Source organism: Dromiciops gliroides, chromosome 2, assembly GCF_019393635.1.
Source record: "Dromiciops gliroides isolate mDroGli1 chromosome 2, mDroGli1.pri, whole genome shotgun sequence".
Taxonomy (NCBI): domain Eukaryota; kingdom Metazoa; phylum Chordata; class Mammalia; order Microbiotheria; family Microbiotheriidae; genus Dromiciops; species Dromiciops gliroides.
Genome location: NC_057862.1, coordinates 176,761,177 through 176,787,561, shown reverse-complemented (window position 1 = coordinate 176,787,561; position 26,385 = coordinate 176,761,177). Strand labels below are relative to the sequence as shown.

General features: G+C 39.8%; 2 protein-coding genes and 1 pseudogene across 2 annotated transcripts; 2 read left to right on the top strand and 1 right to left on the bottom strand.

Moving 5' to 3' along the window:
* Positions 1–1,755: 1,755 nt before the first annotated feature.
* LOC122738828 (olfactory receptor 49-like) lies at positions 1,756–2,691 on the top strand. The gene has a single exon (XM_043980735.1). It carries the CDS (start codon positions 1,756–1,758, stop codon positions 2,689–2,691), a length of 936 nt encoding a protein of 311 aa, XP_043836670.1.
* Positions 2,692–13,741: 11,050 nt separating this feature from the next.
* LOC122738456 lies at positions 13,742–15,248 on the top strand (annotated as a pseudogene).
* A 9,544-nt stretch (positions 15,249–24,792) lies between these two features.
* LOC122738809 (olfactory receptor 49-like) lies at positions 24,793–25,728 on the bottom strand. The gene has a single exon (XM_043980721.1). It carries the CDS (start codon positions 25,726–25,728, stop codon positions 24,793–24,795), a length of 936 nt encoding a protein of 311 aa, XP_043836656.1.
* Positions 25,729–26,385: the final 657 nt, after the last annotated feature.

Sequence of the window (26,385 nt, the reverse complement as noted above, 5' to 3'; positions counted from 1 at the left end):
CTTGCAAAGTTGTTTTTCTCTATAATATTGTCATAACATAAATCGTACTCCTAGTTCTGCTCACTCCATTCTAAATCAGTTCATAGAAATCTTCCCAGTTTCCTTTGAAACTGTTCATGTTGTCATTTCTTACTGTATAATATTTCATAATATTCATATACCACAATTTGTTTAACCATTCCCAATTAGAGGACAACCCCTTACCTCCAAGTTTTAGGGTGCCACAAAAAGAGCTGCTATAAATATTTGTGTGTGTGTGTATGTATGGGTGTAAATATGTATGTATGTATGTATGTATGTATATATATATATAAGGTCACTGGGAGCTTTTATATATATGTGCATTTGTATGTGTATATGCATATTTTTTCTTTATTTATACACACATACATAACTATGTGTTTGTATATATACATACACACACAATTTTCCTCTCTCTTTGATTTCTTTGGGGTACAGGCCTAGTTTGTGGTTTATAACCCAATTTAGATAACTTTGGGGGCATAATTCTAAATAAATTTCTAGTATGGCTGGACCAATTGCACCAGTTTTACCAACAGTACACTGGTGTGGCTGTCTTCCTGCAGCCCCTTCAACATTTATCCTTTTCTTCTTTTGTCATCTTTGCCAAGCTGACAGGTATGAGAAAGAATCTCAGAACTGTTTTAATTTACATTCTTCTATTTATTAGTGATTTGTAATATTTTAAAATGAGGCAGTCTTTTTAAAAGCAGCTCCTATAAGAAGTAATATTGGACTACTATAATAGACTCCTAATTTGCTCCCCCATATACACATATAAGTATATACAGATAGAAAGATAGAAATATATAAAGATAGAGGTGAATAGATATATAGATATGACTGATATTTGGTTCTCCAAGTACCACCTGAATCCTTATCATAGTATGAGCACAGGTTTTGATAAATCCTCAGAATATAGAATGACTTACAACTGTGGATTTGGTGTTTATATATATATATACGTGTGTGTGTGTGTGTGTGTGTATATATATAATATATATTATATATATTATATATAATATATATATTATATATATATATATAATGTATAAGGACATTCTAATGAAATTGAAAGAGATCCATCATTACCAAGGTAGTTAGACAAGACAAAATTCCAGCAGATCTCAAAAAAATCTGCTACTAAATGATGGAAGAGTTGACTGTGTCAGTATAGATAGTACCCACACAGGTGAAATTATAGATCCTTGAAGTCTTAATGTAAGGACTCAATACTTGGAAGTACAAAGAAGGAACACTGGGTAAACAAGCATGGTTACTTTCAATGCCTCTGCTTTGAGTGACCTGAAGGATAGGGGATAGTTGAGGGAAAATGTTTAGTGGAATGATGAGATGATGTCTAGAATGCCAAACAGCATTAAAAAAGATGATCCACAATCTGGGATAAAAGAGAGAAAGAGAAGTGTTGAGAACAGGTTTTCTTATACTAAAGTAGATAAGTTTGGCCTACATACTCTTAAGTCAATTATCTGAATTATTATTCAGCTTTATACTGCTAATTCAAGGCAAATTCTATAGGTCATTCATTGGCTAAGAGGCTATAATGGATATGGATCTAGAGGTCAAAGATAATGCTGTACATGGAAATAAAAACTCCTTCATCTGGAAAGGCTTCCTTTACCCCCTATTCCCTCCACCTCTAGATCAGTAGGGATCTTGCAGTGTTACAGCTTCTTGTCCTAAACTTTCATCTCCTTTTGCCCAGCAGGGAAAATGAGGAACAGCACCACTGTCACTGAGATCATTCTTCTGGGACTCACAGATGCCTGTGAATTCCAAATGCTGATCTTTGTGGGGCTCCTCCTGACCTACCTGATCACACTGCTAGGGAACCTCCTCATCATTGTCGTCACCCTGATGGATCATCGCCTTCACACCCCCATGTACTACTTCCTTAGAAACTTTGCTGTTCTGGAGATCTGGTTCACTTCTGTCATCTTTCCCAAGATGTTGAACAATATTCTAACAGGGAGTAAGACCATCTCCTTATTGGGATGCCTCCTGCAGAGTTTCCTCTACTTCTTCCTAGGAACTACAGAATTCCTCCTCCTGGCTGTGATGTCCTTTGATAGGTATGTGGCCATCTGTAACCCCTTGCGTTATGCCACCATCATGAGCAAAAGGGTCTGTGTGCAGCTAGTGCTGTCCTCATGGGTGGGAGGTTTCCTTCTCATCATTGTCCCAAGTTACATCACAGTTCAGCAGCCTTTCTGTGGCCCCAATGTCATTAATCACTTTTTCTGTGATAATTTCCCATTGCTAGAACTTATATGTGCAGACACAAGTATATTGGAACTAATGGGCTTCATTGGGGCCAATGTCAGTCTGCTGGGCACCTTATCTGTCACTGCCTCCTGCTATGGCCACATCCTCTATACCATATTGCGCATCCCTTCAGCCAAAGAGAGACAGAAAGCCTTCTCCACTTGTTCCTCCCACATCATTGTGGTATCCCTTTTTTATGGCAGCTGCATCTTTATGTATATCAGGACAGGTAAAGGCAGTGAAGGGGAAGACCTGAACAAGGTGGTGGCCATCCTCAACACTGTGGTGACCCCAATGCTCAACCCTTTCATCTACACCCTGAGGAACAAACAGGTGAAACTGGTGATTAGGGAAAAGGTGGGCAAGTGGATCTCTCAGGCCTGAGCTGGAACTGCAGAGCAGGGAGAGTTCTCCATAGGAGGGAAAGGCTCTTGAAGTTCCCTGAAAAGATTGTTCTAGAAGTGTCACTATTCACCCAGATTTTTTCCTTTCCTTTCTTCCTTTTTGCTAACAAAGTCCCTGTCCTCTTAATCCATTGTCCCTAACCCTCCCAATAGAACTAAACCACAATGCTCTATTGCGCTGCTCACATCTTGGGAACTTGGTGATTATTCAGTTCTTCTGATTAAGGAAGCAGAGAACATAAAGAGGTCAACTCCACTCTGATGACAGGTCTTTCCTGGTATCTAGCTCCTGACCCATGACTGCATGTAAGGGATAGCTTCTATCACTAATAGTTCATCATTCATTTACAACAAACCCAGGTACTATTCTTTCTGAGATAACATCTGCTTAAAATAAAATTTATTATCACCCCAAAAGTCTTTTATTGTACCTTTCTGGAAAATTTTATATAAAGCTACTAAAAATATATAACACTTGTCCTCTGGGAGTATATTATCTAAAATAAACAAATTTAATATTGATTAAGATGTCAAGGTCATAGAAGAAGCAAACAAATATTTTTAAAATCCAAATTAAATGATGCATCTATATAACTTGAAGCTAATGGGGGGGGGGCGGGATGTACAAATTGAGTTAATTTGGAAATAGGCTGCACCTGGAGATGATCTCACTGGAAAAGAAACCTTGTCCAGGGCCATTTGAATGAAGGAAGAAGACATGGTGACCAATTGTGCTATTATTTTTCTGACATAGAAAACAAGGCTCTGTCACAGGAAAAGTTCAAATGAAGATGGACAATCAATAGAATGCCAAGTCTGAAGTCAGGAAGACTCATCTTCCTGAGTTCAAATCTGGACTCAGATACTTACTAGCTGTGTGACCCTGGGCAAGTCAGTTAACCCTGTTTGCCATAGTTTCTCATCTGTAAAATGAAATGGAGAAGGAAATGTCAAACCACTCCAGTACCTTTGCCAAAAAAAAAAAAATGGGGTCACAAAGAGTCTGAAACAACTGAACAACAATAAAACAGTTAAGTACTTACTATCTATCTATATCAATATAAATATAGATATTGGGCATTATGCTAAATACTAGGGATACAAAAAAGACAAAAAGTTCCTGCTCTCAAGGATTTCACAATCTAATGGAGGAGACAATAAGCAAACAAACATTTACAAAGAAGCTATATACAAGAAAAATCAGAAATAATCAACAGAGGGAAGGTACTGGAATTAAGAAGAGTTAGGAAAGGCTTCCTCTTGAATTATGGGGTTTTAGCTGGACCTTAAAGGAAGTTAGAAAAGACAGAAGGTAGAGGTGAGGAGGGAGAGCATTCTAGGCCTGGGGGACAGCCCTGGACAGAGACAATGTCAGCAGGAGCAAGATGCAGCATCTTGTTCTAGGTACAGCAAGGAGGCTAGTGTCACTGAATCAGAGTATGTGGCTGGGAGTAAGTATGTGGCTGGAAAGATAGGTGGGAGCTAGGTAAGAAAGGGCATTGAATGCCAAACAGAGCATTTTGTTTTATCCTGTAGGCAACTGGGAGCTACTGGAGTCTATTGCGTATAGTGGGTGACTTGGTCAGACTTACACTTTAGGAAAAACACTTTGGTAGCTGAATGGAGGATAGATTGTAGGGGGAAGAGATTTGAGCATATTGTAATAATCCAGGTATGAGGTGATAGAGGCAACTAGGTGGCACACTGGATAGAGTGCTGGGCCTGCATCCTAAGTTCAAATCTGGACTCAGACACTTACTGTGTGACCCTGTACAAATCACTTAACCCTGTTTCCCTCAGTTTCCTCATCTATAAAATGATCTGGAGAAATGTTGAACCACTACAGTATCTTTGCCAAGAAAACCCCAAGTGGAGTCAAAAAATATGGACATGATGAAAAACAACACAATAACAAATGAAATGATGAGAGCTTGAATAGGATGGTGACACTCTCAGAGAAGAGGGAAGGATACACAGGAAATACTATGAAGGTACATTTCCCAATTGAGAAATGGTCAAAGGATATGAACAGGCAGTTTTCAGATGAAGAAATCAAAGCTATCTATTACCATATGAAAAAATGACCTAAATCACTATTGATTACAGAAGTGCGAATTAAAACAACTCTGAGTTACCACCTCACACCTATCAGATTGGCTAATATGACCAAAAAATGAAAATAAATGTTGGAGAAGCTGTGGAAAAATTGGAACACTAATGCATTGTTGGTGGAGTTGTGCACTGATCCAACCATTCTGGAAAGAATTTGGAACTATGCCCAAAGGGCTATGGGTCTGTGTATACCCTTTGACAAAGTATTACCACTACTAGGTCTGTATCCCAAAGAGATCATAGAAAAGGGAAATGGACCCACATGTACAAAAATATTTATAGCAGTTCCCTTTGTGGTGGCAAAGAATTAGAGATCGAAGGAATGCCCATCAATTGGGGAATGGCTGAACAAATTGTGGTATATGAATGTAATGGAATACTATTGTGCTATAAGAAATTATGAGAAAAATCTGGAAAGACTTAAGTGGACCAATGCTGAGTGAAGTGAGCAGAACCAGGAGAACACTGTACACAGTAACAGCAACATTGTGGAATGATCAACTATGATAGAGGATAGATTTGGCTCTTCTCAACAATGCAATGATCCAAGACAATTCCAAAGAACTCCTAAGGGAAAATGTTCTCCACATCCAGAAAAAAGAACTGTGGATTCTGAATGCAGATTGAACCATACTGTTTCTACTTTTTTGTTTTTGTTGTTGTTTTTTAGGTTTTTCCCTTTTGTTCTGATTCTTCTTTCACAACATGACTAATGCAGAAATATGTTTAATATGATTGTATGTATATAACCTGTATCAGATTGCTTTCTTTCTTGGGGAGGAGGAGAGGGAGAGAGAAAAATTTGGAACTTAAAATCTTATGAAAACCAATGCTGAAAACTATTTTTACATGTAACTAGAAAATAATATAATACTATTATGATTTTTAAAAAAAGAAATATTATGAAGGTAGAAATGACAGGGTTAAGCCAATGATTGAATATGTAGTTGGAGAGATAGGAAGGAGTTGAGAAAGACACCTAGGTTACCAGCCTGAGGGATAGGAGGATAGTGTTTTCCCCCATAATAAATGAGAAAGTTGGGAGGGTGGGAAAGTTTAAGGAAAAAGATTATGGGAAGTGAAATGATCTGGGTTTGTTTACTAAAGGCTTTTGAAGCATACCATGAGTTTCTTAAACTTGATCCAAAATATAAATAAACATGTGGATGGTATAGTCAAACTTTGGTTACGATTTAAGAATAGATCATCTTTTTGTTACGAAGGGGAAGTTTGTGGCACCTAGGCAAGAAATTGCTGGGTCCTCAAGTGAAGTAAAAGTGTGATCTGAGAGAAAGGAGCAAATATGAGAGATGTCCTGCAGGGGATAATCATAGGATTTAGTTCCAGTAGCTATATAAAGGTGTTGAAAGGATTTTTTAAGAGCTCAAAGAGGTCTATTAGGGATTCAAATAATGAATTCCATTTTGTTGTATTGATAACAGTTTTCTGTTTTGTTGCTGTTGTTGTTATATGACATCTCAGGCCTTACTGCTGGTATTCCCTAAAGCAAACTGCCCTTTCAACAATTCCCTTCCTCCAAAGTGCTTTATGACTACAAAAGAGGACTAAAGAGAACTTTGATAGTTTAAGGAAGTTGTCCATTTCTCTTTATTCAATCTGATAAAGCACCCACAAATGATTATTGACTGACTGATAAAGTAGGGTTTCCTTTGGTCTAGTGTAAATTGTTAAGCTAAAAGGAACATATTCTTTCCTTTGTCATGAATGATAAGCATTCTCTCTTGTTGTAATAAGTGCCTTTTCATGCCTATTGGTCAACTTGTTCTGACCAAATTCCTTTGTAAGAAACATCTTAATTTTTATGGCTCTCTTTTGTAGCTTTTGGGGGGAGAAGATAGATAGATATAGATAGATAGATAGATAGATAGATAGATAGATAGATAGATAGATAGATAGATAGATAGAGGCATAGATATGTCACCTGCAGCTTTATCACACACATACCTATCGCTTATTGCTGGTTTGTGTCACTCAAGTGAATAAACTGAAGTATACAGAAGATTACAGAAGGGAATACAGATAAACAAGGCAATGTTGGCACTACCACACTAAAATATATAAATATGTATGTATGTATGTATAAGTATATATGTATGTATATACAGATATAGATAAGCAAAGCAATCTTAACATTCACAGTTTCATGTACAATTCTCTTTTCCTGGTCTTATTTGTATATGGAAATGTTTATATCTGCTGATGATATTCTATTTCATGTTTTTAAAAATTATTTTAAAGACAATGCCTAAGGATTTTTCTAGCTGGCTATTAGACTAGCTGACTTGCTCTAAATCCTAAAGTGTTGAACCAGTCCCTGAGTTTGTGAACTGAAACAGTTAAAAACTCTACTCCCATTTAGTGGAGATCTAACAGAGAATGATTCAGGAGAGACATGAGTAGTAAGCAGGAGCAGACAAAGCAGTTCACATTGTAATACCATCACCAGGCCTACTGCATTGTTTAATTACATAGCATTTGCCTTGAACTGGTATGTCCTCTGGTTGGTTTGGCAGAAGAAATATCAAGAGATGTTTGCCATTTGTGGTTTTGAATGAATGCTGATCCAAAAGATCTCCTGAAACGCAGACAGCTTTCAGAGGGTCCTCAGTTGAGGAGGATCCCAGGACACACTTCCAATTCAACATATCCTGAACTAACCTGCCTCCTCAAGTTCCCCATTTTTGTACAATGGCATCACTATTCTCCAGATAATCCAGGCTCAAGATCTAGAGGTCATCTTCCAGCTCCTCCCTCTCCTAAACACTCTTATTTGTCATCAGATTCTCTCAATAGCTCCCTTCACAATCACACTCAGATACAATCTGTTCCCTGCATGCCCACTCTCACCATGACATCTATCTGTTGACACCTGGATTACTCCTACAATAACAGTCTTCCTCTGATCTCCCTACCTCCAAACCATCTTGCACAACAATGCCAGCTTAGTCTTCCTAAAATATTGCTTTCCACTCACCTCCAGTCTACAGGGTAGATTGTGTGTGAGAGAGATTGGGAAGTGATCTTCAGTGTCACAGAGAAACAAGGCCACAGTGATGTCAGGAAGATCTGGGTTCTTACCCTCATATATTAATATTTTATAGTTCCACCAGGCATGTCTGGCTAACCTTGAAGGAACTATGAGAGTAGAGGCTAGAGAAATGTAATCACTGGAAGAAATGTCAATGATGGAACAAATTGTTTGACTGAAGATGTGCTTTCCCTGCTTTCTCCTTTTTCTGGAAGAAGCTCTACTGACCTCTGACACAGGTGAATCTGATTGTATGATTAAAGTAATTTACACTGAGGAATGAATGATGCAATGGCCATTATTGTATCTCACAGGTTTAGAGTTGAAAGAGACCTTAGTGGTCATCTTAGCACAGTGATTAGAGTACTGGGACTGGAGTCAGGAAGACCTGAATTTAAATCTGGCCTAAAATACTTGCTACTTATGTGGGCAAGTCACTTAATCTGTTTATCTCAGTTTCCTCATCTATAAAATGTAAATAATAATAATCTGGTGGAGACATGTAGGGTGAATTGGAGGAGAGCCTAGAAGAGGGGAGACAGATTAGAAAGCCATTATTCTACCGCAGATGTGAGGTGATCAGATCCAAGACTCAAACAAGTGGTAGCAATGGGATTGGGAAAAAAAAAATAGGAAAGATTAGAGAAGCCATACAAAGGAAGAAGGGACAGGACCAGGTAGCAGCAATGGGTATTATACATCATAGCTGGTATTTTGGTCCCAACTCCCTCTAGTATAGACATGTTGGAGTTGGCCCAGTCTCCAAAGTATTTAATTCTCAAGAATGTTGAATTCAGATTTTGTGCTCAGAGACAAGTAAATTGTATCACCTGAGGCGTCTCCTATGCTCAGATGCTGGAGCTAACTTTCCCAAAATAAGAATCCCTCTGCTACTCCATAGCACCCTGGTCTCTGGCAAAAATTATTAGGGGCAGCTAGATGGTGCAGAGAACCGGCCCTGGAGTCCGGAGTACCTGAGTTCAAATCCAGCCTCAGACACTTAACACTTACTAGCTGTGTGACCCTGGGCAAGTCACTTAACCCCAACTGTCTCACTTTAAAAAAAAAATGATTGGATCATGTCCCACAACCAAGCCCAAGAGTCATTCTGAGGTCGGCCTTCCACTGTGCCATCAGGGCAAATGTACATAGGCCGAAGAACCTTGAAAGTCTTCACATGAAAAGACTCAATACAGCAGTCTCCTGCAGAAGGAAGCAGCCTTGGAATGCTGAGATCTCAGAGCAACATTGCCCCTGGCCAGATGTTCTTTGGGTGAGGGGCTCCTTGGATGCCGGCATGGCCAGTCTCAGTCAGAATGATGTATTTGCAGTTTCATCAAACTTGGTGACTCTACTGGTGGAACAAAGGTTTTCACTTCTCTATCCTAGGAGGGCAAGGAGAGAGCCTTGCAATAGCCCACTGGGAAGACTGGCCTTCTCTCACCAAACAGGATGTGCTAGCTAGGGTAAGATGAATTGATGTATAATTTACACTAGAACAGGTAGAGACACTATTGTTAGGAGGACAAACCAAAAACCAGTATAAGGAAGGCTGGCTTTTTGTTGTGTACAATGTATATCAGTGAAAATGTAATTCTATGTTCAGTGTGATAAAAATCATGGTGAATAGTGAAGTCTCTTTGACAGGATTTTATTGTATTTCAGTAATACACATAGTGCTAAGTTTACATCACCTGTCAGTCTCTGACATGGTGTTCTATGGGTAGGAAACTGGAACTGGAGGATGGTGGCTATTTGGATTCTGTGTGGTAGATTCTTGTCTTTCTTTATAATCATGAGATCATAGGTTTTAGTATTTTTTTTATAAATAAAAATGTTTATTATTAAAAAATAATGCAGGGGCAGCTAGGTGGCGCAGTGGATAGAGCACAGGCCCTGGAGTCAGGAGTACCTGAGTTCAAATCCGGCCTCAGACACTTGACACTTACTAGCTGTGTGACCCTGGGCAAGTCACTTAACCCCAATTGCCTCACTAAAAAAAAAAAAAAACCCAAAAAATAATAATGCAATAGCCAATCATGATTCCAAAGGACTGATTATGAAACACTTTCCTTGACAGAGAAGTTTTGCATTCAATATGCAAAATGAGGCAATTGGTTTTAGTATTTTTTAAAAAACCTAAAGATCAGCTAGTCCAACTCCCTTATTTTATTACTATTACTAAATAATGATGATGGTGACGATGATGATGATAGCTAACATTTATATAGAACTTTAAGGTTTACAAAGCACTGTACATATATTATCTGATTTGATCCTCACAACAATGCTGTGAAGAAGATACTCTTATCATCCCCACTTTACAGAGGAGGAAACTGAGGCTGAGAGAAATTAAGTGACTTGCTAAGGGTCACACAACTGCTAAGTGTCTGAGGTGAGATTTGAACTTAAATCTCCCTGATTCCAAGTCCAGCACTCTCACCCACTGTGCCAGACTGAGGCCATGAGCAACTAAATGGCTTGCCAAGTCACACAGGGAGAAAACAATAGAGCCAAAGTTGTAACCTAGATCCTCTGACTCCATATTCAGTGTTCTTTTCCTCTATATTCTTATTCTGTGCCAAGGAGGAATCACAAAGATTATGTTGTCTCCTTGTGAGGAGCAAGGGAGCTTGAGAGTAGAATATGGATCTTGAAATAAATGAACTTTGAACCCTAAAACCTAATGTAATGGGGGAAATGGGGTACGGGTTTGGGTAGGGGTTGGGGTTCTTAGGAATTCCTCTTTAAAGAATTACACCCTCTTGCACACAAAAGCAGTTAGAATAAGGTGATAGTTTATTTAGGGGCAAGGGAAGGGGTGGGAGGGAAGGGAAACCATGAAAGAAATCCTTGGACTTCTCATGGGGAGATAGGCACAAAGCAGGTGGCTCAGAGGTACCAATCTCTTCAAGCAGGAGACCGGCAGGTACTTTTATAGAGGACTGATGGAGGTGGACCATCTGCCTGTGGAAAGTTCCTTTAGTGAGGGAGGACCATCCCCCACTGGCAGTGACTGGAGGAATTGGGTGAGGGGTGGCTACGGATCTCTTCTGGACACAAAGGCTGCAGCCACACCCAAATTTATCTCCCCAGGCGTAAGGAAGACCAGAATGGAGGGTGGGAATCCGAAGCTAGCTCAGTCCGATTTGGTTCTGCTTATCTCTCTAGGCATATCTGTCCTCTGGTTTAGCCTCTCAAGGACAAGATTCCTCGATGTGCCCCAGAGAACTTCTGGGGTGCTCTGCACCCCATGACACTATGATCCTTGGATCTTTTGAAAGGGTAGGAGAAATGAAAACAGAGTGGGGGAAAGAGCAACACAGCAGTTTGTAACCCAGGCTTACTGCTGATTCCACACCAGAGTCGGCACAGAGAGGGGAGCAGCAGGGAGGGGTCTAAGTGGTAGACGAGTTACAAAGAATTTCTGAGACTCTAGACATTTCCTCAGCACCTAGACCTATTATCACCATCTCATTAACCAAGGGTGAGGCAAGACCTACAGCCTTGTGTGTCCTCACTGGGTTGAAAGAGCTTGTGGGTTCTGCCTCAGTAGAGATCTCAAAGTGTAGACTAGATGGTCATTTGTCAGCTATGTCACAGAAGGGATTCTTGTTTCAGGTATAAATTGAACTGGACAATGTTTGAAGTCCTTCCAACTCTTAGATTCTGCAGTTCTGGCTCTGTAAGTGGCAGGCATCAAACTCTTGAGATGCAAAAGAATCAAAGGGAAGAGGCCCTTCTAATGAACGGCCAAAGTGAACACACATTTGCTCCCACATTCTAGTACTCCAAGATTCAGTGGAAAATCATGCTTGCCCTATCCATGCACTTCAACATTTTAGAGACTTTGATTTTGTCCTATCTCAGACTTTGTCTTTTTGAGACCAAAGAGTCCAATTTTTTAGCGTGCTTTTGCTTTAGAAATGCTTTATCTTTGTGAAAAAAAGCCCTAAGAAGATTCCCTAATGCCATTCCCACTGGTCTGAGTAAGATTCATTGTGGTTTCCCCTCCACAACCCATGCTCCCATCTCTATGGCTTTCCCCATTTCAGGCAGTATTCTTCTCCCACAGTGTTCTCTGAGATATATAGCTTAGAAAGAATAGTTAGTTAGAGGACAAAACCTACTTTGCTTCCATGTATGTGTAGAGATCCCTGGGTTCAAACATATAAAGGAAAGTAATTACAAGTATTAACTCATTACTTTCTTTTTTGTTTGTTTGTTTTTTTGTGAGGCAATTGGGGTTAAGTGACTTGTCCAAGGTCACACAGCTAGTAAGTGTTAAGTGTCTGAGGCTGGCTTTGAACTCAGGTCCTCCTGACTCCAGGGCCAGTGCTCTATCCACTGTGCCACCTAGCTGCCCCCAACTCATTACTTTCTTAAAGATGGCACAAGATAATATAAACTTTTACCAGCTCCTATCTAGTCCTATTTCCTAATTGGCTCTTAATTCCTCCACCACCAACAGCAGCATTCCCAGTAACAACCAGAGTGCTAGTAAAAAAGAAGCAAGATCCTTTTTATATTACCTACAGATTCACCTCTCAGTCAAAATCCAAGTGGTTCCCCTATTTTCCACTCATAGATCATTCCTGGTCTACACTCTTTTGTTACATACAGCCCAGGACAAATACCCAATAAAATTATCTTTTGTTCTCCCTTAATCCTTTCTCATTTTCATATACTTCCTATTTCTAGAAACAAAACAAAATGCTAATTTGTTCATATCCTTTGCCCATAACCACCCATCCCCTTACCATATCTAAAACCAATTACATGTAGATGACTTGTCTGAGCTGGACTAAGCTTACTTCATCATTCCAGAGAGATGTTTGGAGGACACCATTCCCTTGCTCATACTACACACAGTATCCATGAGGAATGTGCTCTAAATGCAATCTCAATCCCTGACAAAAGTCTCATTTTTCATACTACTGGATCCCAAGGATTGAGATGAGGGCATCAATGGTGCAGGATGAGCCACATGATTTAAATATACCCCATGCAGAGGTCCTCTGAGCAACTGGTGAGAATTGAGGCTCACGAATCATTAAACAGCAACATCCCTTTGATGTATTTCCCATGATAGGAAAGTAAACACTATTGATGAAGGCATCTCTGAGAAAGGAGAGGAAGTAGATAACTCACTTAGGCAATTTAGTCTCTGGTAACTACTTTGTCCTCATTTTATTCATAAGCTCTAAGTTGGAGAAGTTTAGGAAACTTATTTTTAAATAGAAGGGAAAAGTTTGTCTTTCCTTTAAACAGTGAAGGGGACATGAGTACAATACTTGGGACTGAAAGAAAATGTGAGATTGTTTAACCTTATTCACATTATTTTATTAGAATCATAAAACTTCCAATAAGGGAATTGGACTCATGATCTTGTTCAGTCCTTTTATTAAACAAATGATGGGCCTGAGGTTAGAAAGTTGAAGTAATTTGTTTCAGGTAATACAATTCATTAGTACTGGGGACAACACTCAAGCAGATCTCTTAAAACCAGGTCCAATGGTCATTCCACTACAATATGATTTGTCTACCATCTGATTTCAAGGTGGGGCTGGTGGTAGTTATTGTATAAAGAACTATGAGAATATTTCCTAAAAGTTAGTGGGAAAAACCTACAGTCTGTTTTCAACCTGTTTTCTTTTGGCTGGCCACACACCATAGCCATATCCTTAGGCTATCACTGAAAAAAACTAGTTTTTAGCTCTGGTATGTTTTGGATTTTTTATTTCCAGTATAACATTTTCTTTGCATAAGTTTTCTTTATTTCCATGGTTGTCTAGACAGAAGCCATAGAATTCATCCATTCATTTCCATTCCACAGAATTTTTTTCCATTGTTCTCACAGAAACCCAAGATGACCTAACCAGAAGAGAATCAGACTACTCCAGTGACTGGGTTCATTCTGCTCAGTTTTCCTATCAGTAGGGAGGTGGAGCTGCTGTTCTTTGTGTTCTTTCTGCTGACACTCCTGGGGAACATCCTCATCATCTACATCGTGTCCCGCTCATGCCTCTATACACCCATATACTTCTTCCTCGGCAATCTCTCTTTGACATCCTCTTCACCTCTGTCATTTCCCCAAGGGTTCTGGCCACTGGGGATAAGACCATCTCCTTTGCTGGGTGTATCACCCAATGCTTTTTCTGCTTCTTCGTGGGGACAGCAGAGTTTCTTCAGGTGACATCAGTGTCATATAACTGGTAAACTGCCATCTGTAACCCCCTGCAGCATAGCACCATCATGAGTTTTTCTGTGTACATTGGGCTGGTTCTTTTCTCATAGGTGGGTGGTTTCTTATTTGTTCTCTGCACATTCATCCCCAGTTTACTTTTCTGTGGCTTCAATATTATTAAACACTTTTTCTGTGACACTGGCACCTACTCACCTTGGTCTGTACAGATACAACATTTATTGAGCTGATGGATTTCCTGCTATCTTCCCTAGTCATCCTTTGCTCCCTAATCCTCATTAGATATTCCTATGTTTATATCATCATGACCATCTTACACATCCCATCAGCCAGTGAGAAGACCTTTAACACCTGTGCTTCTCACCTGACAATTATTGTGATACCTGGAGGCATCACAGCCTTTATCTATATGATTCTCTCCCAGAAAGAAAACTTGGAGATCAACAAAATACCCTCAGTGTTGAGCAGTATGGTGGTACCTTTCCTCAACCCCTTCATCTACACTCTGAGTGGTGACACTGTGCTGGGGATGCTCAGGGATGTGTGGGTGGGAGTCAGAGAATTTTTTTTTTGGTGGGACAATAAGGGTTAAGTGACTTACCCAGGGTCACACAGCTAGTTAGTGTCAAGGGTCTGAGGCCAGATTTGAACTCAGGTCCTCCTGAATCTAGGGCCAGTGCTTTATCCACTGTGCTACCTAGCTGCCCCTATTATTCTCATTTTACAGGTGAATAAACTAAGGCAAACAGAGGTTAAGTGACACAACAGAGTTTAAGGGTCACACAAATTACAAGTGTCTGAGGTAGTATTTTAATTCAGGTATTCTTGACTCCAGGCCCAGCATTTTATCCATTATGCCATCTTGCCACCTTTTGGCAATCTTTCCATTTATATAGTCATTGTATATTGTATATATTCCCTTGCCTCTAATTTTTTACTCTCTATCACTTTCAAACAAATCCCATATTTCTCTGAATTCTTCATATTCATTGTTCCCTAATCCACAATTATATTCAATTATATTCCTATGACATCATTTTAAAAATTCATTCTCCAATCAACGGATATGATTTATAGTTCTGTGCTATCACAGAGTGCTGCTATGACAAATTTGAAAGACTTTAGGACTCTGATCAATGAGAAGACCAACAGAATTCCAGAGGACTCATGAAGAAGCCATTCACTCACTTCCCTCTACCTTCCGCCTCATGAAAGGCAATGGACTTCAGGTACAAAATATGGATTTTTTTGCTTGATGATATACAACTGCAAAAGGGTTTTTTCTTTTCTTTTTCAATGGGATGAGAAAGGGGGTTGGAAATGAAAGGGAGAGAAGGCAAATTCTCAGTAATTGAAAAAAATTTTTTCAAAAATAATCTTGGAGAGAGAGCCAGCCTCAGAAACAGTTAGACCTGTGTTCAAGTTCAGCTTTTTACACATACCAGCTGTGTAACCCTGGACAAGTTACTGAATTTCTTAATGCCTTAAGTCAAATCTCTAAGTCTGTGAGTCACATGAATGGGCCTATCTGCATTGGTTGAGGAACTTTCTTCACCAAGAGTTCCCCAAATCAATGAAATCACAGGTACAGATCATATTAATAAATAATCTTATTTTAAGACTAATAAGCACTAAATATTTAAAAGTGTAACTTTAGTGCAATATTCTTTCATAGAATTTTTTTAAAGTACATCCATGCTTTCCCAGATTTCTTTAAAACCATCCATTTCATCATTTTTTATAATACAATAGTATTCCATTACAGACATATAGAGAACACTTTCTATCTTAACGTGAAAAAATACTCTCACAAATGAGGAACATATATTTGGCCATCCACTGAATAAGGAAAGCTCTAAGGAATCTGTCTTATGGGGCAGTTGGGGGTGAGGGGGTTGGAGAGGCAATTGTGAAAGTCTCAATGAATTGATAAAAATCAGGTTTGTTCCAGTGGAAAAACAAATTCCTCTTTGGTTAGTAATCTCTAAGATAGTGGAGGTCTTCTTGAAGATAGAATCAGTCTTGCTCTTCTTGTAAATGTCCTTGAGGAGGGAAATAGAAGTCTTAGGATCACTCTTGATATTACCCCATAGTTCCATTTCTGTTGCATTGGAAGTTTCTTTATCTGGAAAGAAATTTTGTTGTTCTTGTTGTTCGATAGCTTCCAACTCTTCATGACCCCATGGACCAGAGTATACTAGGCCCTTCTATTTTCCACTATTTTTTGAAGTCTGTCCAAACTCATGTTCATTGTTTCCATGAAACTATCTATCCATCTCATCTTCTACCATCTTCTTTTCCTTTTGCCTTCAATCTTTCCCAATATTAGGGTCTTTTCCAACAAGTCCCATCTTCTTCTCATGTGGCCAAAATATTTAAACTTCAGCTTCAGTATTTGGCCTTCCAATGAATAGTCGGAATTAATTTCTTTAAGTACCAAATGATTTGACCTCCTTGTTGTCCAAGGGACTCTCAAAAGTCTTCTCCAGCACAATTTGAAAGCATCGATTTTTTCACCGTTCAGCTTTCCTTATTGTCTAAGTCTCACAGCCCTACATTGCTGCTAGAAAAACCATGTTTTCCCCACATTCACAGTGCTCAGGTTCATCTTCCTCCTCCAAAACCCTTTCAGCTGTAATATTTTTTTTTTTTAGTGAGGCAATTGGGGTTAAGTGACTTGCCCAGGGTCACACAGCTAGTAAGTGTTAAGTGTCTGAGGCCGCATTTGAACTCAGGTACTCCTGACTCCAGGGCTGGTGCTCTATCCACTGCGCCATCTAGCTGCCCCCAGCTGTAATATTTCAAGAGTCTGTGAAGCTGACTGGGACCAAGTACAAGTATGTCCTGCTTTGAGAACATGTCAAATGTGAAAATCCAAATTTAGGAAACAAATAAATCTGGGTGAGGAGACTATGAAAAGTTATACTGAACAACATGTATGTTCAATCAATCAATTAACAAGCACTTATTGAGGGCCTCCTAAGAGGGTCAGGTGCTGTGCTAGATGCTGGTGTTACAAATACAAACATGAAGCAGGGCTGGTTCTCAAGGAGCTTCCGGTCCATCAGGAACACAACATGTGCATTGTGTGCACACCTAATTAGGTACAGAGTAGAGCATATACACAAGGATGCCATTTGGCAAGATGGAGGGAGGGGCATTCAGGAAAGGCTTCATGTAAAAGATGGCATCTGTGCTGAACTTGGGCTACAGTGGGTGGCATGGGAGTGGAAAGTAATTATTCTCACACTAGGTAAATTAAGAATTTAGAGTTTAGCATTAGAACTACAGCAGAAAAAAATTTTCAAAAGACAGACAAATACTTCAGGAATTTTCTAGCTAGCCAACTAGAAGCAGCTAACAGCGATCTAAATCTCCAAAGTCCAAAAATAGCCTCAGGAAAGGAACATTTTTTTAAACAGTAGTTTGTTTTTTCCAATTATACATAAAGACAACATTCATTAAAAAAAATTTTTTGAGTTCCAAATTGTCTCTCTCATTTTGTCACCACCCCCTCCCTAAGCCAGTAAGCAATTTGATATAGGTTATATATGTGCAATCATAATGCGCAAACATTTCCATATTAGTCATGTTATGAAAGAAGAAAAAGACCAAAAGAAAAGAATCATTTAAAAGAGAAATTGAAAATAGTATACTTTGATCTGCTTTTAGACTCCATCAGTTCTTTCTCTGTATGTGAATAGCATTTTCTATCATGAATCCTTTGGAATTGTCTTGGATTATTGTATTGCTAAGAATAGCTAAATTCATAGTTGTTCAATGCACAATGTTGTTCAGACTCTGTAGGATGTTCCCCTGGTTCTACTTATTTCACTTTGCATCAATTCATGTAAGCCTTTCCAGATTTTTCTGAAATCCACCTGCTCATATTTCTTATAGTACTATAGTAGTCTATTACATTCATATACCACAACTTGTTCCACCATTCTCCAATTTCCAATTCTTTGCCACCAGAAAAAGAGCTGCTATAAATATTTTTGTCCATGTCCTTTTCCCTTTTTGTGATCACTTTGAGATACAGACCTAATAGTGGTACTGCTGGGTCAAATGTTATGCACAATTTTGTAACTTTTTGGTCATAGTTCCAAATTGCTCTCCAGAATGGTTGGATCAGTTCACAACTCCACCAACAATACATTAGTATCCCAATTTTCCCACATCCTCTCCAACATTTATCATTTTCCTCTCTTGTCATATTACCCAATATGATAGGATGAAGTGGTACCTCTGAATTGTTTTCATTTGCATTTCTCTATTCAATACTGATTTGTAGCATTTCTTCATATGGCTGTAGACAGCTTTGATTTCTTCACCTGAAAACTTCCTATAGGATAGGAATATTTTGGAACTGAGTACCTAACAGCCTCAACAGCAGCTCAGCAAAGATGCACATTGCAGCCAAAGGCCACTGGATAGCCCCAGAGCAGGGAAGCAGACAAACAGAAATGCCTAACAGAGAACAGATATGCCTAGGAGAGAGCATCTCCCTGTATATGAGTAGGAGCAGGGTGGCATCACCAGAGGGTCCTGGAGGCTCCTCAACAGTAGAGGCCTGAGCTGCCCCAACCACAAACCTTCCTGAGCCATGCATGTTCCCTCTGTATGGGACACTCTGTTCATTTTCCCAGGCCACCCATATGTCCTGAATATTGCACAATTAAGTCTAAATCTCTCTTTAGAGCCGTTTTGTTGTTGTTGTTGTTGTTGTTGTTGTTGTTTTAATTCCTTTTATCCTTCCTCCTTCTAGGGCAAAACGTGAAGAGGTATCCTCAGCAGAATGAAAAGATTCCTTTGAATCCATCTCCATTCCCCATAAGTAACTCTGTGTGGCTTTCTCTCCAGGGAATATCATGCCCCACCCCTCCACAGCAAGATAATCACCTGCTGAAATCTCATCCCCAAGAAGAATGTCTCAGGTTTGGACACCATCAGTTTCCTCTTCCCTCTGATTGGAGGACTGGAGGGTAGAGCACTAACCCCATCCCAAAACCTTCCTTTAGAAAGGGCTCACAACATTCCAGGTGACTCCATTCTCTACCAGCAGCTCTGCTTGGTGCCCACTCTAGAGAAATACATGCCCCAGTACCAGGTATCCCCCTTTTGTCATTCTCCCAGTTTTCAGCTTCCTTCTGTGTTGTCTTCTTCCATTAGATTGTAGCTCTTTGAGGGCAGGAACTCTTTTTCTTACTTGTATCCCAGGTGCTTAGCACAATGCTGAGGTATAAATATCAAATAACCATTATACCATCTCACAGGGTTTGAATTGGAAGAGACCTTAAAGGTCATCTGAACCTGGAGTCAAAAAGACCTGACCTCAGACACTTACTAGCTCTGTGACCCTGAACAAGTCACTAAACTTTGATTTGCCTCAGTTTCCCCATCTGTTAAATGGAAATAATAATAGCACCTATCTCCCAGGGTTGTTGTGAGGATCAAATGAGATAATTATAAAGTGCTTAGCATAGTGCAGGGCACATAGTATGTGCTACATAAATTTCAGGAATTATAAGTACAGTACAATTCTCTCAAGGGGAAGCAAAGGAGCCCAGTGGATAATGTTGGATTTGGAGTCAAGAATTCAGTATGGTTCATTTTATAGGTTGTTGTAGAGGAGACATGTTGGAAGAGGTAGGAGAGGTAGGAGACTTTGCCCCATTATGAATTTTTTAAATAAGAATGGAAAAACAGTGCCTGAAAGCCATGGAAACTCTGCCTTGTAGTTTGGAATCGGTGTGGGCATGGGTAGCATTCTCTCTCTGCCATTCTTCTACGTCTCATATGGATGCTCAATCTTCAAATCATGGTACCAGAATAAGAGAAGAACTATAAACATCAAACACATGCAGTTTCATAAACTACTTTCAGATCAGTTGTGTCATTCAATCTAGCCCAGTGAAATTGGTAGGCACATACTATGTGCCTGGGAAAATGAACAGTGACCCACACAGGGAACATGCATGACTCATATTATCACCTCAAACTATACTTCTATTTTTCTCCTTCCTTTCGTGGTCAAAATCCTAGAAATAGCTTTTTCATCATTTTGCCTCTTTTACATCATTAGTTCCTCATCACCCATTTTTCAGCCCATTGTGTTACTTCTGACCTCACCACTCAACTGAAACTACTATTTCCAAGGTTATCAACTATCTCTGAAATGCTAAATTCAATGACCTTTTTCTCAGTCCTCATTTCCTTGACCTTTATGCAGTTTGTGATACTATTGACTATCCCTTCCTCTAGCATATGGGAGAGAAAATATGCTAGATATGATTATATGAAGGAGTTGCATTCAGGCCAGCCTGACTCCAAAACCAACATTATTCATTGTCCCTTTAGGTTTCACTTGTGAGTTAGACTAGAAGATATCTAAGGTGTCTTCTAACTCTAAGCCTGTGAGATGGCCATTAATTATTTACAACTCACTTTTGCTAATTTAATCATACAATCGGATTAACCTGTGTCAGAGGTCAGTTCTCTGGTAGAGCTTCTTCCAGAAAAAAGAGAAAGCAGGGAAAGCACATCTTCAGTCAAACAATTTGTTCCATCATTGACATTTCTTCCAGTGATTACATTTCCCTAGCCTCTACTCTCTCTTTTTTTTTTAGTGAGGCAATTGGGGTTAAGTGACTTGCCCAGGGTCACACAGCTAGTAAATGTTAAGTGTCTGAGGCCGGATTTGAACTCAGGTACTCCTGACTCCAGGGCCAGTGCTCTATCCACTGCACTACCTAGCTGCCCCCTAGCCTCTACTCTCATAGTTCCTTCAAGGTTAGCCAGACATGCCTGGTGGAATTATAAAATATTAATATATGAGGGTGAGAACCCAGATCTCCCTGATATCACTGTGGCTTTGTTTCTCTGTGACACTGAAGATCACTTCCCAATCTCTCTCACACACAATCTACCCTGTAGACTGGAGGTGAGTGTGATTGAAATCATCACCAGTCTCTGTGGAAAGCAATATTTTAGGAAGACTAAGCTGGCATTGTTGTGCAAGATGGTTTGGAGGTAGGGAGATCAGAGGAAGAATGTTATTGTAGGAGTAATCCAGGTGTCAACAGATAGATGTCATGGTGAGAGTGGGCATGCAGGGAACAGATTGTATCTGAGTGTGATTGTGAAGGGAGCTATTGAGAGAATCTGATGACAAATAAGAGTGTTTAAGAGAGGGAGGAGCTGGAAGATGACCTCTAGATCTTGAGCCTGGATTATCTGGAGAATAGTGATGCCATTGGACAAAAATGGGGAACTTGAGGAGGCAGGTTAGTTCAGGATATGTTGAATTGGAAGTGTGTCCTGGGATCCTCCTCAACTGAGGACCCTCTGAAAGCTGTCTGCGTTTCAGGAGATCTTTTGGATCAGCATTCATTCAAAACCACAAATGGCAAACATCTCTTGATATTTCTTCTGCCAAACCAACCAGAGGACATACCAGTTCAAGGCAAATGCTATGTAATTAAACAATGCAGTAGGCCTGGTGATGGTATTACAATGTGAACTGCTTTGTCTGCTCCTGCTTACTACCCATGCTTCTGAATCATTCTCTACTGGTTCTCCACTAAATGGGAGTAGAGTTTTCAACTGTTTTAGTTTACAGACTCAGGGACTGGTTCAACACTTTAGGATTTAGAGCCATAGTCAGCTAGTCTGATAGCCAGCTAGAGAAATCCTTAGGCATTGTCTTTCTTTCTTTCTTTCTTTCTTTCTTTCTTTCTTTCTTTCTTTCTTTCTTTCTTTCTTATTTATTTATTTAATTAATTATTTATTTTTGCAAGGCAATGAGGGTTAAGTGACTTGCCCAGGGTCACACAGCTAGTAAGCGTCAAGTGTCTGAGGCCAGATTTGAACTCAGGTCCTCCTGAATCCATGGCCAGTGCTTTATCCACTGAGCCACCTAGCTGTCCCTAGGCATTGTCTTTAAAAAAAATTTAATATGAACTAGAACATCCTTAGCAAATGTGAACATTTTCATATTTAAAGAAGGCCAGGAAAAGAGAATTGTGTATAAAACTGTGCATCTATTATATATAGTTTGTTTTTAATATGTGTAAAATTTAATATGGTAGTGCCAATATTGCCCTGCTTATCTGAACTCCTTCTGCTCTCTTTTACGTATTTTAAAATATTTCATTAAAGTTCTCTTCTGGGTTTTTTTTTTCATTACTATCACTCTCTCCTATTCTCCTCCCCTACCACAAATATAAAGCTCTCTCATGTTAACAAATAAGTATAGTCAGGGGCAGCTAGGTGGAGTAGTGGATAAAGTACTGGCCCTGGATTCAGGAGGACCTGAGTTCAAATCCAGCCTCAGACACTTGACACTTAACTAGCTGTGTGACCCTGGCAAGTCACTTAACCCTCACTGCCCTTCAAAAAACTAAAAAAAATGAAAAAACAAAACAAAAAAGTATAGTCAAAGTTGGGCAGCTACATGGCACAGTTCATAAAGTACCAGGGCTGGAGTCAGGAAGACTCATCTTTCTGAGTTCAAATTTGGTCTCGAATACTTACTGTGGGACCCTAAGCAAGTCAACTTAACCCTGTTTGCCTCTGTTTCCTCATCTGTAAAATGAGCTGGAGAAGGAAATGACAAACCACTATAGTAACTTCACCAAGAAAACCCCAAATGGGGTCACAAAGAGTCAGACATGATTGACAGCTGGATAACAATAAAATAGTCAAAGAAAACAAACTTGTATTGTATCACTTGTTTCTGAACATGTATATACCATTTTTTTATCTATAGTCCTTCACCAATCCATCCTGAGCTGGAAGACAAGCTTCATCATCAGTATTCTAGAATCATAATTGGTCATTACATTGATCAGAATTCTTATCTTTTAAAGTTGTTTTCATTTACTGTGTTATGATCATTGCATGAATAGTTCTCCTAATTTATTGTGGGTTTTTTTTACAATTGCTTCTCATCTGCCTGAAGTGTCACTCCTTATATTCAATCTACTCTTTGAGCTAGATGGAGAAAATTACTTCTGATTTCAATCAACTCCAACCACACAAATGGTCAATGCAAATCACCCCAGGAGATTCATCTTTGCTGGGTAGACTTTCCTACCAGTGAGGAAGTTGTTCTCTCTACTGAGGTAATAGTGTGACATCTGAGTATAAATGTCTTTCCCTTTATACAGCCAGCTGGAGTCAAAATATACTATTTCACCTTTAATAATATCTCCTGAATTTTATTTTTTCTCTCAGATCAAATATTTACTCAATCTTGGGTTCTAGCAATTTCTTGCCGAGACATTGCAAGCCTCATCTCCCTTCCAACCAATGATCTGTTCTTAAATCATAACCAAAGTTGCTTTCTTAGCCTTCATTTTGTCTATTCCATACACCTTTTTAGGATTCTCTGCTACCCTCCTCAACTACTCTGGCTCAGCTTTAAGAAACTCAATGTATGTTTCTTTCTTTCTTTTTTTTTTTTTTTTGCAGGGCAATGAGGGTTAAGTGATTTGCCCAGGGTCACACAGCTAGTAAGTGTCAAGTGTCTGAGGTCAGATCTGAATTCAGGTCCTCCTGAATCCAGGGTCGGTGCTTTATCCACTGTTCCATCTAGCTGACCCTCAATGTATGTTTCCTTTGGTAGCTTTTGTTTTTGTTTTTGTTTTTGTGAGGCAATTGGGGTTAAGTGACTTGCCCAAGGTCACACAGCTAGTAAGTGTTAAGTGTCTGAGGCCGGATCTGAACTCAGGTCCTCCTGACTCCAGGGCTGGTGCTCTATCCACTGTGCCACCTAGCTGCCCCTCAATGTATGTTTCAAAAGCCTTTAGTAAACATGCCCTGATGACCCCACTCTCCTTGTTTTGGTCCTCTTTCTAACACAGAAATTTAGCCATTCTCTTCATCTGAATGTTTCCCATGATTGAGCCATGTCTTATATGTCAACAACATAGTACCACAATAGTCTGTCTATATGGATCACCATACCATCTTCCTTCATCCAAATGACTCTGGGCCTACACTTGTAAATCCCACATATTGCCCTCAATTTACATAAATGCATCATTTAATCACGATTTCTAATGGTGGGGGGGGGGTTTTGCTTTTGCTTACCTTGGCACCTTAATCCACATTAAATTTGCATATTTTACAAAATATATACCCAGGGGGCAAGTATTGTATATTTTTAATAGCTTTATATAACATTTGAATAACTTTATATAATTTTAATAGCTTTATTTAACAGTTTTTAGGAGCTTTATACAACAGTGTAATAAAAGGGCTTTGGGTGATAATTTTTATCATTTTAAGTAGATGTTATCCCAGCAAGAATAGCACCTGGGTTTGTTATAAATGAATGATGAACTATGAGTGACAGGAACTATCACTTGCATGCAAGCATGGGTCAGGAACTAGATACCAGGAAAGACCTGCCACCAGAGTGGTGCTGACCCCCTTGTTTTCTCTGATTCCTTAACTAGAAAAACTGAATAATCACCGGGTTCCCATGATGTGAGCAGGGCAATAGAGCACTGTGGTTTGATTCCTTTGGGATGGTTGGGAACAAAGCACTGAGAAGAGGACAGGAACTTTGTTCACAACACATTCCAGGGAGGAGAGGAAGGGAAAAAAATCTGGGTTGATAGCCAAGATGACCCCAAGAACAGTCTTCTCAGGGAACTTCAAGAGCCTTTGCCTCCTATGGAGAACTCTCCCTGCTCTGCAGCTCCAGCTCAAGCCTGAGAGATCCACTTGCCCACCTTTTCCCTAATCACCAGTTTCACCTGTTTGTTCCTCAGGGTGTAGATGAAAGGGTTGAGCATTGGGGTCACCACAGTGTTGAGGATGGCCACCACCTTGTTCAGGTCTTCCCCTTCACTGCCTTTACCTGCCCTGACATACATAAAGATGCAGCTGCCATAAAAAAGGGATACCACAATGATGTGGGAGGAACAAGTGGAGAAGGCTTTCTGTCTCTCCTTGGCTGAAGGGATGCGCAATATTGTGTAGAGGATGTGGCCATAACAGGAAGCAGTGACAGATAAGGTGCCCAGCAGACTGACATTAGCTCCCATAAAGCCTATCAATTCCATGAGGCTTGTGTCTGCACATATAAGCTCTAGCAATGGGAAATTATCACAGAAAAAGTGATTAATGACATTGGGGCCACAGAAAGGCTGCTGAAATGTGAGGCAGCTTGGGACAATGATGAGAAGGAAACCTCCCACCCATGAGGACAGCACCAGCTGCACACAGACCCTTCTGTTCATGATGGTGGCATAACGCAAGGGGTTACAGATGGCCACATACCTATCAAAGGACATCACAGCCAGGAGGAGGAATTCTGTAGTTCCTAGGAAGAAGTAAAGGAAACACTGCAGGAAGCATCCCAATAAGGAGATGGTCTTACTCCCTGTTAGAATATTGTTCAGCATCTTGGGAAAGATGACAGAAGTGAACCAGATCTCCAGAACAGCAAAGTTTCTAAGGAAGTAGTACATGGGGGTGTGAAGGCGATGGTCCATCAGGGTGACGACAATGATGAGGAGGTTCCCTAGCAGTGTGATCAGGTAGGTCAGGAGGAGCCCCACAAAGATCAGCATTTGGAATTCACAGGCATCTGTGAGTCCCAGAAGAATGATCTCAGTGACAGTGGTGCTGTTCCCCATTTTCCCTGCTGGGCAAAAAGAGATGAAAGTTTAGGACAAGAAGCTGTAACACTGCAAGATCCCTACTGATCTAGAGGTGGAGGGAATAGGGGATGAAGGAAGCCTTTCCAGATGAAGGAGTTTTTATTTCCATGTACAGCAATATCTTTAACCTCCAGATCCATACCCATTATAGCCTCTTGGCCAATGAATGACCTATAGAATTTGCCTTGGATTGGGAATAAGTGGGGTCAGCAGTGTAAAGCTGAATAATAACTCAGATAATTGATTTAAGCGTATGTAAGCCAAACTTATCTACTTTAGTTTCCCAAGCAAGCCAATTCCAATCTTTCTGTACTTACTCTGTTCCTTATAAGAAAACCTGTTCTCAACACTTCTCTTTCTTTCTTTTATCCCAGATTGTGGATCATCTTTTTAAATGCTGTTTGGCACTCTAGACATCATTGCATCATTCCATGAAACATTTCCCCTCGACTATCCCCTATCAGGTCACTCAAAGCAGAGACATTGAAAGTAACCATGCTTGTTTACCCAGTGTTCCTTCCTTGTCCTTCCAGTATTGATTCTTTGCATCAAGGCTTCAAAAATCTGTATAATTTCATTGATGTGGGGACTATCTTTACTGACACAGATTGAAACTCTTCTAACATTTAATAG